Source organism: Pongo pygmaeus, chromosome 12 (genome assembly GCF_028885625.2).
Source record: "Pongo pygmaeus isolate AG05252 chromosome 12, NHGRI_mPonPyg2-v2.0_pri, whole genome shotgun sequence".
In the NCBI taxonomy this organism is placed as follows: Eukaryota; Metazoa; Chordata; class Mammalia; order Primates; family Hominidae; genus Pongo; species Pongo pygmaeus.
In genome coordinates, this window is record NC_072385.2 from 29,426,669 (window position 1) to 29,445,626 (window position 18,958).

Below are 18,958 nucleotides of genomic sequence, written 5' to 3' on the forward strand. Positions count from 1 at the left end.
AAGAAACAGTCCCAATAGCAGTTGCAGCTCCTCAGAAACGAGGTCTGAATTGAAGAGTATAAATTTGGGAGTCATTGCCCTGTCGTGGGACTTAAACACAGGGAAATAAAAGGCATTGCCTAGGTAGAAGGTATCAAGTGAGAATTGAAGTGTGCATATGACCAGTCTCTGAAGACCTCCAATATTCAGGGGTTAGGTAGAGACAAAAGAGTGGATTAAGGAGACCAGAGAACAGAGGCTGTAGAGGAGGAGAAACAGCAGTGAGCATAATATCATGGAAGGCAGGGGGTGGTGGCTCACACCTGTTATCCCAACAGTTTGGGAGGCCAAGGTGGGAGAATTGCTTGAGCCCAGGAGTTCAAGACTAGCCTGGGCAGCATAGTGAGACCTCCTCTCTACAAAAATGTTAAAAATTAGCTGAGCATGGTGCCACACATCTCTGGACCCAGCTGCTCGGGAGGCTGAGGCAGGAGGATCGCTTGAGCCAGAGAAGTCACGGCTGCAGTGAGTTGTGATCATGCTATTGTACTCCAGCATGGGTGACAGGGAAAGAATCTGTCTCAATATGTATATATCTCACAGAAGCCAAGCTAAAAGATTGCCTTAAGGAGTCAGTGGTATATTTGTCAAATGCTGTCAAGAAGAGAAAATGAGACTGAGAGAGATTATTATATTTAGCTGCATAGAAGTCAATCCAGAACCAGGTAAGAACAATTTTAATACAAGTGTCTCAAGTGTTTTTAATTGCAGGTAACTAAAGACTCAAACTGACTTAGGCAATACAGATCTATAAACTCACATAATAGAAAGCTCAGGGGTAGGGTGAGTTTCAGGGATGGTTTGATTCAGCATTTCGACAGTGTCATCAGGCACCTGGAATCCTTTTGTCTCTCCGCTCTGCTGTCTTGAGTGTCAGCTTCATCCTAAGGCTCTCGCCTTCCCCGATCCACTGCCCGGATTGGCTGCCAACAACTCCCAGGGTTCGGACTTACTTATCCAAATCTGCAGGACAGGTGATCACATTAGCAACTTTCAGACAAGTGAGAAAGCTTCTTTCCTTCAAACAACCAGGAAGCCTTGCCTCATGTCTTACTGACTCCAATTGAGCCATATATCCATCTCTTATTAGTGATAAAGAAGCAATGTAAGTGTAACTAGGGACTGTTGCAGTGTTTAGAGCCTTGACAACCCTAGAGTCCAAGATGGAATCAGATCCCTCTGTTTCAGGTAGATTGGTAACCCAGTGGAAATCAGGTTAGTTGTAAAGAGAAGAGGAATAGATGTCAAGGAGTCAACCACAATGAACACAGAAGAGGAGAAGGAGTTGGATGGGAGAGGATTAAATTGTGAATCTGGCTGAAGTACTGGGGACCCTCAGCTGCAGGTCTGTTGGAGTTTGCTAGAGGTCCACTCCAGACCCTGTTTGCCTGGGTATCAGCAGCGGTGTCTGCAGAACTGCGGATTTTCATGATCCGCGAATGCTGCTGTCTGATCGTTCCTCTGGAAGTTTTGTCTCAGAGGAGTACATGGCCATGTGAGGTGTCAGTCTGCCCCTACTGGGGGGTGCCTCCCAGTTAGGCTGCTCGGGGGTCAGGGGTCAGGGACCCGCTTGAGGAGGCAGTCTGCCCGTTCTCAGATCTCCAGCTGCATGCTGGGAGAACCACTGCTCTCCTCAAAGCTGTCAGACAGGGACATTTAAGTCTGCAGAGGTTACTGCTGTCTTTTGTTTGACTGTGCCCTGCCCCCAGAGGTGGAGCCTACAGAGGCAGGCAGGCCTCCTGGAGCTGTGGTGGGCTCCACCCAGTTCGAGCTTCCTGGCTGCTTTGTTTACTTAAGCAAGCCTGGGCAATCGCGGGCGCCCCTCCCCCAGCCTCGCTGTCGCCTTGCAGTTTGATCTCAGACTGCTGCGCTAGCAATCAGCGAGATTCCGTGGGTGCAGGACCCTCTGAGCCAGGTGCGGGATATCATCTCCTGGTGTGCCGTTTCCTAAGCCCATCGGTAAAGCGCAGTATTCAGGTGGGAGTGGCCCGAATTTCCAGGTGCCCTCCATCTGTCACCCCTTTCCTTGACCAGGAAAGGGAACTCCCTGACCCTTGGCACTTCCTGAGTGAGGCAATGCCTCGCCCTGCTTTGGCTTGTGCACGGTGCACTGCACTCACTGTCTTGCGCCCACTGTCTGGCACTCCCTAGTGAGATGAACCCAGTACCTCAGATGGAAATGCAGAAATCACCTGTCTTCTGCATCACTCACGCTGGGAGCTATAGACCAGAGCTGTTCCTATTCGGCCATCTTCAAAGTTTAACTCTTTTCATCAACATCACTATAATATCTGACTTTTCCCCAACGTCCTTTTCCTCTCTTATTTGACAAAACCTTCCGTTGTACTCCCTGGAAGTCCAGCTACATGATTCAGCAAACTCCCCTATTTCCTGGGAGTGCTTCTTTATTGACAGTCCCCTGTGACTCCTGGCTTTAACTGTACCTGCATTTCTCTTGAGGACACTGTTTCCCTTGTATCTCAAGTAGAGACTACTCATTCTTTCAAACTCTAAAGTACTTCAGGGTGAGAATGTGGGTGGGGTATTGCTTCTCCTTGCTCCTTCTAATTCCTTTAAAACCATTATTTCTCTCTTCCTATTAGAAAATCTCTTGCTCCTTAGAAGCTTGTGCTATGAGCCACCGTGTCCCTGGCTTGTCCTTTCAGACCTCCTGGATCCTCTCTTTTTCAATGAAAACATTCACACTTGTCTCAAAGTCTTATTCTTGAGTCTGTCATGCTGAGTGGGTTCAATGTCCATTTAGATGGCTGGATTCAATTCTCTGGCCTCTCCTTTTTTGTGTGTTCTTTACTTATAGGAAATTATGTATTTTGTAAAAGGTTTATTTTTAATTTACACATAAGAATTGCATAGATTTATGGGATAAGTTGCGTAATGATCAAATCAGGGTATTTAGCATATCCATCACCTCAAATACTTATCATTTCCTTGTGATGAGGAATCACCAGAATCACCAGCTTCTGGTGATTGCTGCCAGGCTGGGTCTCTTCTTTGAGGACAAAGGGATCCCTCTTGCCTAGAGCAAGTCCAAAAATGCTACACAGGAGCCAAGGCCTGGAATCAGAGACCCCAGGAGCCCACCTGTTGCTCTATCTCAGTGTGGCCAAGCTGGAACCCAAGCTGCAAGACAAAGTCCCCTTTACTCTTTCCTCTCCTTTCATCAAGCAGAAGGAGCCTCTCCCCATGGCCACCATAGCTGGGAATGCACTGGGTCACACATGAGGCCCACATGGCACTGTGTTTCACCCAAGGCCCACAGTGGGTACAGCCTGGCAACCACTGATGTTTATTCAAGGCCCAAGTGCTCTTTAGTCAGCAGGTGATGAATTCTGCCAGGACCAGGTTCTTCCCTTCAAGGCAGTGGGTTCCCTTCCTGCCCAGGGTGTGTCCCAAAATGTCATCTGGGAGCTAGCGCCTAAATGGGGGCCTCAGGACTCTGCCTGGTGCCCTATTTTACTGTGGCTGAGTTGGTATCCAAGTTGCAAGATAGAGTCCTCTTTACTCTCCCCTCTGCTCTCTTCCCACAGAAGAAAAGAGTCTTGGCCAGCCATGGTGGCCCATACTTGTAATCCCAGCACTTTGGGCCACCAAGGCAGGAGGATTGCTTTAGCCCAGGAGTTTGAGAGAAGCCTGGGCAGCATAGTGAGACCCCTGTCTCTACAGAGAAAAATAAACTAGCCAGGCATTGTGGGACATGTCTGTAGTCCCAGCTACTGGGGAGGCTGAGGTGAGAGGATCACTTGAGCCTGGGAGGTCGAGGCTGCAGGGAGCCATGACTGCATCACTGCATTCCAGTTTGGGTGACAGACCAAGACCCTGTCTCAAAAAAAAAAAAAAAAGAAAAAGAAAAGAAAAGAGTCTCTCCCACAGCCATGCTACCCCAGCTGTACTCCCTGGGGTGCTGGGCTCTCAGCCACCCCATCTGGTGTCTCATTAGGTTATGTGCACCCGGAGTTCACTGGCTCTGAGTCCAAAAAACCATAGCACCAAAATTGCTAAGAAATTGTAGTCCTTGTGGCCTGGACTGCCTTTTAAGTTTAGTGCCCTAGGACACCAGGGCACTTTGGCCCATGGTGGCAAGGCTTGCTGGAATTCAGGTTCTGACAACTAGGATGGATAATACCCTTCTGGCTGTGGCTGGTCTAAATGCTCCCTCCGAGGGTACCTGCTGAATTCTGCTCTGTGTTGCTTTCCGATGTTACAGGGAAACACTGAGTTCCAAGGCAAAGTCTCACAATCACTGCACTCTCCCTCCCCAAATCACACAGATTCTCTCTTGTCATGAGGCTGCTGCTACTACTGGGGAGATGGGGGAAAGGTGGCATCAGCAGTTCAAGACTGTCTTTCCTTCCCTCTTCAGTGCCTCTTTCCTTGATATGATGTTAAAAACCAGGTACTGTGATCACTCATCTGATCTTTGTGTCTTAGGAAGGTGCTTTTTTATGTAGATAGTTGTTCCATTTGGTGTTCCTGCAGGGCAGAGGGTTGGGGTGATGCTTGCTGGAGGGTTCTATTCAGACATCTGCTCTGCCTCCTCCTCTAAAAGCTCACTTTTGAAAAAAGTGGTACAGACCAAAACCCACCCGCCCATGGAAAAGGAGGAATTAGGTGGTAAGGAAACAGGTGCACAAAGTGGTGATTACTTTTTTAAAAAACTATAATCGATACAGGTATTTTCAGTATATAATCATATAGAAAAGTTGCCCATTTGGGGGGTGTATAGTTCTTTTTTTTTTTTCCTTTTCTTTCTTTTTTTTGAGACGGAGTCTCACTCTGTTGCCAGGCTGGAGTGCAGTGGCATAATCCCGGCTCACTGCAACCTCCGCCTCCTGGGTTCAAGCGATTCTCCTGCCTCAGCCTCCTGAGTAGCTGAGATTATAGGCATGCACCACCACGCCCAGCTAATTTTTGTATTTTTAGTAAAGATGGGGTTTCACCATGTTGGCCAGGATGGTCTCAATCTCTTGACCTTGTGATCCAGCTGCCTTGGCTTCCCAAAGTGCTGGGATTACAGGTGTGAGCCACCACACCCAGCCAGGGCGTGTATAGTTCTACAATTTTTTTTTTTTTTTTTTTAGATGGAGTCTCACTGTGTCACCCAGGCTGGAGTGCAGTGGTTCAATCTCAGCTCACTGCAACCTCCGCCTCCTGGGTTCAAGCGATTCTCCTGCCTCAGCCTCCTGAGTAACTGGGATAGCAGGCATGCACCACCACGCCCAGCTAATTTTTGTATTTTTAGTAGAGATGGAGTTTTGCCATGTTGGCCAGGCTGGTCTCAAACTCCTGACCTCAGGTGATCCACCCACCTCAGCCTCCCAAAATTCTGGGATTATGTGTATGAACCACCTGCCCAGCCAGTTCTACAAATTTTAAGACACGTATGTCCAGATTCATGTAACCACTACCGCAGTAAGGATACATAACAATTCCAACATTCTAAAAACTCATTCATGTTATTACTTTATAGTTATACCTTCCACTCACCCCCTTACCACTGATTACACACTATATACCATATAAATGGAATTATATGTTATGTAGCCTTTTGATACAGGCTTCTTTCACTCAGCATAATGCCCTGGAAATTCATCCAAAGTTGCTGCCTGTAGAAATAGTTTTTGTTTTCATTGCTGAATAATATTCCATAGTATGGATATACCACTAGTACATTTACCATTTTTAGGACATTTGGGTTATTACCAGTTTTTGGTGATTATGAATAGAGCTTCTGTAAACATTTGTATAAAGGTTTTTCAATGGACATAGTTTTAATTTTTCTAGGACAAGGGTCAACAAACTATAGCCATAGCCTGTGGGCTGGCTGCCTGTTTTTTTTTTTTTTTTTTGAGATGGGGTCTTGCTCTTTTGAGACGGGGTCACCAGGCTGGAGTGCAGTGGTGCAATCTCGACTCACTGCAACCTCTTCCTCCCAGGTGCAAGCGATTCTCTTGCCTCAGCCTCCCGAGTAGCTGGGACTACAGGCGTGCACCACCACGCCTGACTAATTTTTTTGTATTTTTAGTAGAGACGGGGTTTCGCTGTGTTAGCTAGGATGGTCTTGATCTCCTGACCTCATGATCTGCCCTCCTTGGCCTCCCAAAGTGCTAGGACTATAGGTGTGAGCCACCGTGCCCAGCCATTAATTTTAATAAAGTTCAACTTAGCCATTATTTTCTATTATAACTCATCCTTTTGGTGTCATGTCTACGAACTCTTTGCCTAACCCTAGGTCAGTAAGATTTTCTCATATGTTTTACACTCATATGTTTACATATTTTCTCATATGTTTGTAAATTGATTTGTAAAATCAATTTACAAAGATTGCTGTACCACCTTTGTAAATATCAAATGCCATATTAGTGTGGATTTATATCTGGACTATCTTTTTGTTTTCATTGATTTATGTATCTATCTCTTTGCACATACCTCGCTTTCTTGATTACAATAGCTTTTTTTTTTGGAGACAGGGTCTCATTCTGTTGCCCAGGCTAAAGTGCAGTGGTGCAATCTAGGCCCACTGCAGCCTCTGCCTCCCAGGTTCAAGCAATTCTCCCACTGAGTAGCTGGGACTATAGGTGGGCACTACCATGCCCATCTAATTTTTGTATTTTTTGGTAGAGACAGGGTTTCAGCATGTTGGCCAGGCTGGTCTCAAACTTCTGACCTCAAATGATCCACCCACCTTGGCCTCCCAAAGTTCTGGGATTACAGGTGTGAGCCACTGCGCCCGGCCTACTATAGCTTTATAATAAGGTTTAAAGATGGTAGTGTGATTCCTCCAAGTTTATACTTCTTTGTCAAAATTGTTATCACATTCTAGTTCCTTTGATTTTCCACCTACATTCTCTAATTTAATTATCTATATCTATGAAAAAATCTGCTAAGAACTTGATTGGAAATGTGTTTGATCTATAGATCAATATGGGGAGAATTGACGCCTTTACTGTGTCTTCCAATTCATGGGAATGGTATGTCTCTCCATTTATTTAGATCTTCTTCAGTTGCAACAGTATTTTGTGGTTTTGAGCATATACAACCTGTACATGTTTTGTTAAGTTATAAGTTCTGTTTTTATAAAGCTAATGTAAATGCTATTTTTTTTTAGATTTCAGCTTTAAATTGTACATTGCTGGTATAGAGAAATACAACCTCGTATCCTGTGACATTGCTAAACTTCCCTATTCTAGGAGATTAATTGTAAATTATTTGAGCTTTTACACATAGACAGTAATGTTATCTGTGAAGAGGGACAGTTTTAGATCTTTCTTTTCAATCTGTATGCTGTTTCTTTCTTTTTTTTTTATGTCTTATTTCAACATCTTGAACTTCTAGTAAAATATTGAATAAGACTGGTGTGAGAGGATATTCTCTCCTACTTAATGATAAAAGTCTTTTTGATCTTAAGGGGAAAGAGTTTCACTGTTAATTAGGTCATTAACCATGATGCCTAGCTATTTTTTTTTTATTTTTTGATTTTTAGTAGAGATGAGGTATCATTAAGTTGTCCAGGTTGGTCTCAAACTCCCTGGCTCAAGCGATCCTCCTGTCTTGGCTTCCCAAACATCTGGGATTACAGGCTAGAGCCTGGCTAGCCACAGATATTTATAGATGCCTTTATCAGCTGTGCCCGGCCAGCCACAGATATTTATAGATGCCTTTATCAGATGGAGGAAATTTCCTATTCCTAGTTTGCTGACAGATTTTATCATGAATGGACATTGAATTATGTAAGATGCTTTTTCTACATCAATTGATATGATCATGTAATTTTTCTTCTTTACACTGTTAATATGACTGCATTGATTGATTTAAAATGTTATAACATCCAGCCAGGAGCAGTGGCTCACAGCTGTAATCCCAACACTTTGGGAGGCTGAGGCAGGTGGATCACCTGAGGTCAGGAGTTCAAGATCAGCCTGGCCAAAATGGTGAAACCCTGTCTCTACTAAAAATACAAAAATTAGCTGGGCATGGTGGCAGGCACCTGTAATCCCGGCTACTCAGGAAGCTGAGTCAGGAGAATCGCTTGAACCTGGGAGGTGGAGGTTGCAGTGAGCCGAGATAGCGCCATTGCACACCAGCCTGCGGACAAGAGTGAGACTTTGTCTCAAAAAATATATATATATGTGTTATACCATCCTTGAAAGTCCCAGGATAAACCCTATTTGGTTGTGATGCATTTGTTTGTTTATTGTGGTAAAATACTCATAACATAAAACTTACCATTTTAACTGTTTTTAAGTGTACAATTCAGTAACATTAAGTTTGTTCACCTTGTTGTGTAACCATCAACACTATCCATTTCCAAAACTTTTTGATCATCTCAAATAGAAACTCTGTGCCTAATAAACAATTACTCCCCACTCCCCACTCCACAAGCCCCTGGTAACCCTAACTCTACATTTTGCCTTTATGAATTTGCCTACTAGCATTTTTTGTTGTTGTTTTGTTTTGTTTTTTGAAACAGGGTCCTGCTCTGGCGCTCAGGCTGGAGTGCAGTGGCATGATCTTGGCTCACGGCAACCTTCGCCTACTGGTTTCAAGTGATTCTCAAGCCTCTGCCTCCTGAGTATCTGGGACTACAGGCATGTGCTATCACATCCAGATAATTTTTGTATTTTCAGTAGAAATGGGGTTTCACCATATTGACCAGGCTGGTCTCCAACTCCTGGCCTCAAGTGATCTGCCTGCCTCAGCCTCCCCAAATGCTGGGATTAACAGGCATGAGCCACTGCGTCCGACCTCGTGGCTTTAAATGACTGAATATGTATTGACATTTTATAAACTACTTGATTCAGTTTGCAATCTTTTTTAGGGTTTTTGCATCTAATTTCATGAGGGATATTGATATTTTCTAATTTCCCTTCAGATATTCTCTTTGATACATAGATTAATTTAGAAGTCTGTTGTTTAAGTGTTCAGGGATTCTCCTATTGTTTGTCTTATTGATTCCTGGTCTACTTTTATTATGGTCAGAGAACATACCTGGCATGATTTCACTTCATTTAAGTATGTTAAGGCTTGTTTTATGACCCAGGATATAGTCTATCTTGGTGAATGGTTCTATGTGCACTTGAAAATAATGTATAGTCTGCTGTTTATGGGTAGAGTGTTCCTCAAAGTTCAATTAGATCTAGTTGGCTAGTGGTGCTGTTTAATTCTCCTCTTCTTTGCTGATTTTCGTTTTCTGTTTTTTTTTTTTTTTTTTTTTTTGAGACTGAGTCTCGCTCTGTCCCCCAGGGTGGAGTGCAGTGGCACAATCTCGACTCACTGCAAGCTCCGCCTCCCAGGTTCATGCCATTCTCCTGCCTCTGCCTCCCAAGTAGCTGGGACTACAGGCACCCGCCACCATGCCCGGCTAATTTTTTGTATTTTTAGTAGAGATGGGGTTTCACCGTGTTAGCCAGGATGGTCTCGATCTCCTGACCTTGTGATCTGCCCGCCTTGGCCTCCCAAAGTGCTGGGATTACAGGTGTGAGCCACCGTACCTGGCCTTCTTTGCTGATTTTCTAATAGTTCTATCAGTGATTGAGAGAGGAGCATTGAAGTCTCCAAATGTAATTTTGGGTTTGTCTATTTGCTTTGAGAATTTTGAAGCTGTGGTGTAAGATGCAAACTATTTAGGATTATTATATCTCCTTGGTGAATTAACTATTTTATCATGATGTATGATCCTTTTTTGTCCCTAATGATTTTCATTGCTCTGGATGTTGCTGTGTATGATATTAACATAGCCACACCAACTGTTTTGGTTAATATTTCCATGCTATATCTTTTCCTCTTTTTTTTTTTTTTTGGAGATGGAGTCTTGTCCTGTCACCTGGGCTAGAGTACAGTGGCATGATCTCAGCTCACTGCAACCTCCACCTCTCGGATTCAAGTGATTCTCCTGCCTCGGCCTTCTGAGTAATTGGAACTACAGGCAACACCACTACACCTGACTAATTTTTGTGTTTTTGTTAGAGATGGGGTTTCACCATGTTGGCCAGGCTGGTGTATATCTCCTGACCTCAAGCAATCCACCCGTCTCGGCCTCCCAAGGTGCTGGGATTACAGGCATGAGCCACTCTGCCCGGCCTCTATTCTTTACTTTTAACCTATATATATAATATTTAAAGCAAGTTTTGGCTGGGTATGGTGGCTATTGCTTGTAATTCCAGTGTTTTGGAAGGCTGAGGTGGGAGGACTGCTTGAGGCCAGTAGTTTGAGACTAGCCTGGGCAACCTGGTGAGCCCCTGTCTCTATAAAAAAACAAAACAAAACAAAACAAAAAATCTAGTCAGATATGATGGTACATGCCTGTAGTCTTAGCTACAGGGAAAGCTGAGGCAGGAGGATTGCTTGAGTCCAGGAGTTGGAAGCTGCAGTGAGCTATGATCATTCCATTGCACTCCAGTCTGGGCACCAGAGCAAAACCTTGTCTCTAATAAATAAATAAATAAATAAATGCAAAACATTTTTTTAAAAATGAAAAAAATTTTAAAAAGTAAAGCAAGTTTCTTGTAAATAGCATATGGCTGGGCACTGCTTTTATCCATTCTGACGATGTCTTTTGAGATTTAGGTTTAGTCCATTGATGTTTACTGTAATTATTTATGTGTTTGGATATATGTCTACCATCTTATTTTATTTCATTTTTTCTGAGACAGAGTCTTGCCCTGTCACCCAGGCTGGAGAGCAGTGGTGCCATCTCAGCTCACAGCAACCTCAGCCTCCCAGCCTCAAGCGATTCCGGTGCCTCAGCCTCCCAAGTAGTTGGGATTACAGGCGTGTACCATCATGCCCAGCTGATTTTTCTATTTTTAGTAAAGACAGGGTTTTACCATGTTGGCCAGGCTGATCTCAAACTCCGGGCCTCAAGTGATTCACCCACCTCAGCTTCCCAAAGTTTTGGGATTACAGGTGTGAGCCACTGGGCCCAGCCCCATCTTATTACTTTTTTTTTTGCTCCATTCTTTATCCTTCTGCTTACCACTTTTCACCTCCTTTTTGGTTATTTAAATGATTTTTAGCATTCTGTTTTATTTCATATATTGGTTTTGAATATATCTCTTTGAATAGTTTTTTAAATGGTGACTCTAGGGATTACAATACACTTAATTTTTCACAGAATGAACATATTACCACTTAAGTGGAATGTAGAAATCTTACAGCTGGATAGGTATTTTTACCTTTCCCTCTTTACATTATAGATGTTTTCTATTACATTTACATGCATTGTAAACTCCACTAATGTTATAATTTTTGCTTTTGCTTTCTTTTCTTTCTTTCTTTCTTTCTTTTTTTTTTTTTGTTTTTTGAGACAGGGTTTTGCTATTGTTGCCTAGGCTGGAGTGCAATGGCGTGATCGCGGGTCACCACAACCTCCTGTCCCAGGTTGAAGTGCTTCTCCTGCCTCAGCCTCCCGAGTAGCTGGGATTACAGGCATGTGCCACCATGCCTGGCTAATTTTTGTATTTTTAGTAGAGATGGGGTTTCTCCATGTTGGTCAGGCTGGTCTCGAACTCCTGACATCAAGTGATCTGCCCGCCTTGGCCTCCGAAAGTGCTGGGATTATAGGTGTGAGCCACCACACCTGGCCTAATTTTTGCTTTCAACCGTCAAATGTATTTTTAAAAACAATAATGGATAGATCCACTAGACAGGGACCATCAAGAAAATACAAGACTTCAACAATGGGTTAAACAAGCTAGACCAAATAGACATCTATAGAAAATTCCACCTAACAATATCAAAATACACATTCTTCTTAAGTGCACTTGGAACACTCTTTAGCATAACCCATATGCTAGAGCATAAGAAAAACTTCAATGATTCTTTTTTCAATAAGCCTTTTGTACTCCTAAACCCTCAATAAATTTAAAAGAATTGAAATCATAAAGCATATGTGTTCTGACCAGAATGGAATGAAATTAGAAATCAACAACAGAAATTTGAGAAATTCACAAACATTTGGACATTAAACAACACACTTCTAAATAACCAGTTAGTCAAATAAGAAATCACAAGGGAAACTGGGTATGGTGGCTCACGCCTGTAATCCCAACACTTTGAGAGGCTGAGGTGGGCAGATCATGAGGTCAGGAGATCGAGACCATCCTGGCTAACACGGTGAAACCTCGTCTCTACTAAAAATCCAAAAAAAAAAAAAAATTAGCCAGGCATGGTGGCAGGTGCCTGTAGTCCCAGCTAATCAGGAGGCTGAGGCAGGAGAATGGTGTGAACCCGGGAGGTGGAGCTTGCGGTGAGCCGAGATTGTGCCTCTGCACTCCAGCCTGGGTGACAGAACGAGACTCTGACTCCAAAAAAAAAAAAAAAAGAAAAGAAAAAAGAAATCACAGGGGAAATTAGAAAGTACACAGGAAATGAGAAGAAATCACGACACGTGAAATTAGAAAATTAGAGAAATTTGAGATGGATAAATGAAGATACAACATACGAAAACTTATGGGATACAGCTAAAGCAACATTAGGAAGGAAATGTATACCTATAAAGACTATATTAAAAAAAATAATGACCTCTAAAAAGTAAGTAACCAAAGCATACCACTACAGAAAGTCATTGAATCATAAAGGAAGACAGTAAGAGGGGAAGAAAGGAACAAAGGATCTATGAAACAACCAGAAAACAATTTTTTTTTGAGACACCATCTCACTCTGTCACCCAGGCTGGTGGAGGGCAGTGGTGCAATCTTGGCTCACTGCGACCTCTGCTTCCCGGGTTCAAGCAATCCTCGTGCCTCAGCCTCCCGGGTAGCTGGGACCACAGGTGTGCACCACCTCGTGGGACTAGTTTTTGTATTTTTAGTAGAGACAGGATTTCACCATGTTGGCCAGGCTGGTCTCAAACTCCTGGCCTCAAGTGATCTGCCCACCTCGGCCTCCCAAAATGCTGGAATTACAGGCATGAGCCACTGTGCCCATCTGGAAAACTTTTTTTTTTTTTTTTGAGATGAAGTTTCACTCGTTGCCCAGGCTGGAGTGCAATGGCATGATCTTGGCTCACGACAACCTCCCCCCACTGATTTCAAGTGATTCTCCTACCTCAGCCTCCTGAATAGCTGGGGTTACAGGCAGGTGCCACCACACCTGGCTAATTTTGTATTTTTAGTAGAGACGGGGTTTCTTCATGTTGGTCAGGCTGGTCTTGAACTCCTGACCTCAGGTGATCCACCCACCTCGGCCTCCCAAATTGCTGGGATCACAGGCGTGAGCCACCGCGCCCAGCCAGGAAAACAATTTTTTAAATGACAGTGGTAATCCTTACCTATCAGTAATTACCTTGAATATCAGTGGACTTAAAAAAATGATCTCAAATCAATAGCCTGGGGAAAAAAAAGAGCAAACTGTGCTTAAGGCAAGCAGAAGGAAGGACATAAAAGTCAAAGCTGGAATTAGTGAAATAGAAACTAGAAAAACAATAGAGACCTCAACAACAGCAAACAAGTGAGCGAAAGGCTGGACTAGACATTTTTCTAAAGATGATACAGAAATGTATAAAAAGCGTAAGAAAAGATGCTTAGGCTGGGTGCGGTGGCTCATGCCTGTAATTCCAACATTTTGGGAGGCCAAGGCGTGGTGGATCACTTGAGGTCAGTGGCTCGAGACCAGCCTGGCCAACGTGGCAAAACCCCATCTTTATTAAAAATACAAAAATTGGAATTTGCACCAAAGCAGCAGCTGCATTCCCACAGTTCGATCTTCACCTTCACGATGTTTCACTGGTCAAAAAATGCACTAAGTCATCTCCAAGATGAAAGCATTCAGCAAACAATGGCAAGGCAGAGCCACCAGAAAAGTTCACCTGATTTTCATGACAATACGATAATGCTGTATTAGATAGTGGAGCCACTTTCTGTATTGCTATATGGACATATGTAGCAACACAAATCAGAATAGAATGGAACCTGGACCCTGCTGGCAGAGTCACCCCAAAGGAACGGAGAGATCAGTAATCATCCCAGCTGGTATAATAATGAATTGTTTAAAAAACAGCTCATAATTGATACCAAGTTAAAACACTGTGTACCCATTAAGTTATGGCATTATTGAAGAAATAAAGTACATTTTGAAACCTTCAAAAAAAAATACAAAACTTAGCTGGGCATAGTGGCAGGCACCTGTAATCCCAGCTACTTGGGAGGCAGAGGCACAGAATAGCTTGAACTCAGGAGGCAGAGGTTTCAGTGAGCCAAGATCGCAACACTGTACTCCAGCCTGAGTGACAGAGTGAGACTGTGTCTCAAAACAAAAACAAAAACAAAACAAAACAAAAAATGCTCAACATTGCTAATCATCATTAGAGAAATGCAAATCAAAATCACAAGGAAATATTATCTTACACCCATTAGGATGTCTACTATCAAAAAAGCAGAAAATCACAAGTGTTAAAGAGGATGCACAGAAACTGGAGCTTTTGTGCAATGCAAAATGGTGTAGCTACTACCAAAAACAATCTGATGGGTTCTCAGAAAAATAAAAATAGAATTGCCATATGCATTTCTGGACATATATCCAAAAGAATTGAGAATAGGGTCTTTAAGAGATATTTGCACATTGCACTTTAAGAGATATTTGCTATTTGATTTATAGCAGTATTATTCACAATAGCCAACATGCAGAAGCAGCCTAAATATCCATCAACAGATGAGTGGATAAACAAAATGTGGTGTATACAAATAAGGGAGTATTACTCAGCCTTAAAAAGGAAAGGAATTCTGTTACGTGCTATAACATGGAAGAACCTTGAGGACATCATGCTAAGTGGAATAAGCCAGTCACAAAAATACAAATACTGTATGCTTCCACTTATATGAGGTATCTAAAGTAGTCAAATTCACAGAAACAGCAAATCAAATGGTGGTCACCAGAAACTAGGGAGAGGAGGAAATGGAGAGTAGTTGTTTCATGGGCATAGATGTTCAAGTTTTAAAAGATAAAGTTGGGCCAAGTGGTGGCTCACGCCTGTAATCCCAGCACTTTGGGAGGCCGAGGTGGGAGGATTGCTTGAAGCTAGGAGTTTAAGAACAGCTTAGGCAACAAAGCAAGACTCTCTCTCTACAAAAAAAAAAAAAAAAAAAAAAAAAAAAAAAATTAACCCAGCACAGTAGTGCACACCTGTAGTCCTCAGCTACTTGGGAGGCTGAGGCAGGAGGATTGATTGAGCGCAAGAGTTTGAAGTTGCAGAGACCTATAATTGCACCACTGCATTCCATCCTGGGTGACAACGAGATCGTGTCTCAAAATAATAAATAAATAAATAAATAAATAAATAGAAATAAAAGATGAAAACGTTCTGGAGATATATTGCACAACAACATAAGGCTACTGCACTGCACACTTAAAAATGGTTAAGTTGGGCCGGGTGTGGTGGCTCATGCCTGTAATCCCAGCACTTTGGGAGGTCGAGGTGGGCTGATCACGAGGTCAGGAGATCAAGACTATCCTGGTTAACAATGTGAAACCCCATCTCTACTAAAAAATACAAAAATAAAATAAAATTAGCCAGACATGGTGGCGGGCACCTGTAGTCCCAGCTACTCGGGAGGCTGAGGCATAAGAATGGCGTGAACCCGGGAGGCAAGCTTGCAGTGAGCCGAGATCATGCCACCGCACTCCAGCCTGGGTGACAGACTCCATCTCAAAAAAAAAAAAGGTTAAGTTGGGCTGGGTGTGGTGGCTCACGCCTATAATCCTAGCACTTTGGGAGGCCGAAGCGGGCATTCACCTGTGGTTGGGAGTTGGAGACCAGCCTGACCAACATGGAGAAACTCTGTCTCTACTAAAAATACAAAATTAGCAGGGCATGGTGGCACATGCCTGTAATCCCAGCTACTCAGGAGGCTGTGGCAGGAGAATCGTTTGAACTCTGGAGGTGGAGGTTGCAGTGAGTGGAGATCGTACCAGTACACTCTAGCCTGGGCAACAAGAGTGAAACTCTGGTTCAAAAAAAAAAACACGTTAAGTTGGTAAATCTTTTTTTTAACCACTATTAATTCTTTTAAAAATCATTTTTAAAGAGTAGAGAAAACCAACAAAGGCAAAAGTTGGTGTTTTGAAAAAAAATTTTTTTTTTTTTTGAGATGGAGTCTCGCTCTGTCACCCAGGCTGGAGTGCAGTGGTGCGATCTTGGCTCAGTGCAAGCTCTGCCTCCCGGTTTCATGCCATTCTCCTGCCTCAGCCTCCTGAGTAGCTGGGACTACAGGCACCCACCACCACACCCTGCTAATTTTTTTTTTTTTGTATTTTTTTAGTAGAGATGGTGTTTCATCGTGTTAGCCAGGATAGTCTCAATCTCCTGACCTTGTGATCAGCCGGTCTCAGCCTCTGAAAGTGCTGGGATTACAGGAGTGAGCCACCATGCCTGGCCTAGAAAAAGTTTTAAAATTCATGAACTTTTTTTTTTTTTTTGAGATTGACCAAGAAAAAAGAAAGACTCTAATTACTAAAATCAGGGATGAAAGAAGGGGTATAAAAACTGACTTATGGCTGGGCGCAGTGGCTTACAAAGTGCTTGTAATCCCAGCACTTTGGGAGGCCAAGGTGGGCAGATCACGAGGTCAGGAGTTCGAGACCAGCCTGGCCAACATAGTGAAACCCCGTCTCTAATAAAAATACAAAAAATAAGCCAGGTGTGGTGGTGGGCACCAGTAATCCCAGCTACTCAGGAGGCTCAGGTAGGAGAATTGCTTGAACCTGGGAGGCGGAGGTTGCCGTGAGCCGAGATCATGCCAATGCACTCCAGCCTGGGCCAAAGTGTGAGACTCCGTGTCAAAAAAAAAAAAAAAAAAATTGACTTACAAGGATGCCTTCTTTCTTCACTTTTATTCAACACTGTACTGGATGTTCTAGCCAGGGCAATTAGGCAAGAAATGCAAACAAAAACTATTGAAATAGGAATAGAATAAATAAAACTATCTCTATTCTAGATGACATGATCTTATATATAGAAAACCCTAATGAAACCTCAAAAAAAACCTAAACCATCAGTGATAATACATGAGTTCAGAGATTGTACCATACAAGGTCAATTAAAAAAAATGAGTTGCCTACTTATACACTAGCAATGAACAATTCAAGTAAAATTAAGTAAACATTTCCATTTATAATATTATCAAAAATAATAAAATAATTATGAATAAATTTAATCCAAAAGTGTAAGACTTGTAAACTGGAAACTACACAACACTGTTGAAAGAAATTAAAGAAGAGCTAAATCAATGGAAAGGCATCCTGTGTTCATTAATTGGATGTAAACATGTCTACACAAAAACTTGTATACAGGCCAGGCATGGTGGCTCATGCCTGTAACCCCAGCACTTTGGGAGTTTTCGATGGGAAGATCACTTGAGTCCAGGAATTCGAGACCAGCCTGAGCAACACAGCAAGACCCCCATCTCTACAAAAAAGAAAAAATGAAAACAAAAGCAAACCTATACATGAATGTTTATAGCAGTACTATTTTTATTAGTAAAAGGTGGAAACAATCCAAATTTCCATCTACTGAAGATGGACTTTTAAAATGTGGTATTATTGGGCACAGACACACATGCCTGTAGTCCCAGCCACTGGGGAGGTTGAAGCAGGAGGGTCGCTTGAGCCTGAGAGTTTGAAGCTGCAGTTTGCAGCTGCAGTGATGCTCCTTGATCTGTGCAGGAGCTGTGATCAGGCCTGTGAAGAGCCACTCTACTCCAGCCTAGGTGACATAGTGAGATCTCTGTCTCAAAGAAAAATGTAGTATAGCCATACGATAGAATATTACCCTTACATAAAAAATAATGAAGTACCAATGCATACTACAACATGAATCAGCCTTGAAAACATTATTCTAAATGAAAGGAGCCAATCACATAACCTTGTATATCATTTAATGTATATGAAATATCCAAAGTAGGCAAACTCAAAGACACAGAGAGTAGACTAGTGATTGCCAAGGGATGGGCGGAGGGGAAAACTGGGAGTGCATGTGACTGCCAAAGTGAATGGAGTCTCTCGTTGGGGTGATAGAGATATTTTGGAATTAGATTTTGGGGATGGCTGTAAAACATTGCAAATTTACTAAAAAAAAAAAAAATCATTGAATGAAATTAAATCCTATGGAGATTAGAGGTATTTTCATTTTGGCCAGGCAATCTACCTGATTAGGTTCAAGCCACAAGTTCCCACCCCTCCATTCTGCAGTCTGGTTCCAAAGTCAGTTCAGTGTCCAAAATCTTCCCAGGACTATTCAGTTCTGTCTGACTTGTGCACTACCCAGTGGCCAGTTGTGTCTGTGGGTGATGGTCTCTCAGTTCAGCTGTCAATCTTTGGTGTGTTGAACAGGACCAGATCTATGCAGGAGCAGCTCAAGAATGAGCCCTGGGGTTTGTAGACAAGTTAATGGGGTTGCTTCACTGATTAACTCTCTCTCAGTAATTACCCTGTTGCTTTCATTTGCTGAGGCTTCTCTTTTTAGTCTTCCAAGCAGAAAACAGGCTTTCGTTATCTGGCTCTACCATGCATTTCTACATCTGAAGCCAAGCAGTGGGAGGTCTGAATTGGAAGGGAAGCAACACGGATTGTTTCTGCCCTCTTGGGACCACAGCTCTGTCAATTGGAGAAGGTTCCTCCTGCATCTTGGCTCCTGGGCTCCTCTTGGGGCTGGTGCTAGTGCCACGGTGGGACTGCTTGTGGGCTGAGGTATGAGAGAACAGGGAAAAGAAAAATGGGGAGGAACGAACTTCTGGATTCCCTCGGAATGTTAGGAGACCCTTTTCCTGTTACTTGAGCCAGAAATAGAGAGCGTCTTCTGCAGCTCTTTCTATCTACACCCTGGTGCCCACTGCCAGGTTAGTCAGGGGATACCATAGGGGAAACATGGTTATCTCACCACTGGTTTGGTGGTACTTCAAGTTCTGGT

The 18,958-nt window shown here is 43.0% G+C and overlaps 1 protein-coding gene and 1 pseudogene across 4 annotated transcripts in view; one reads left to right on the top strand and one right to left on the bottom strand.

Annotated features, from left to right (window-relative positions):
- Positions 1-18,958, bottom strand: part of LOC129030882 (protein CREG2-like) — a 76,769-nt gene that overhangs the window by 42,548 nt on the left and 15,263 nt on the right. The window contains exon 2 of one of the 4 annotated variants that reach the window (XM_063649209.1): positions 521-1,002. The exons of the other annotated variants lie outside the window; for them this stretch is intronic. Within the exon in view, the coding sequence (XP_063505279.1) occupies positions 919-1,002 (84 nt within the window). The 3' untranslated portion in view covers positions 521-918. Of the gene's footprint in view, positions 1-520; positions 1,003-18,958 lie in introns of those variants that run through there. 4 annotated transcript variants of the gene reach the window in all.
- On the top strand, positions 13,774-14,015 carry LOC129030886 (cytochrome c oxidase subunit 7B, mitochondrial-like; annotated as a pseudogene).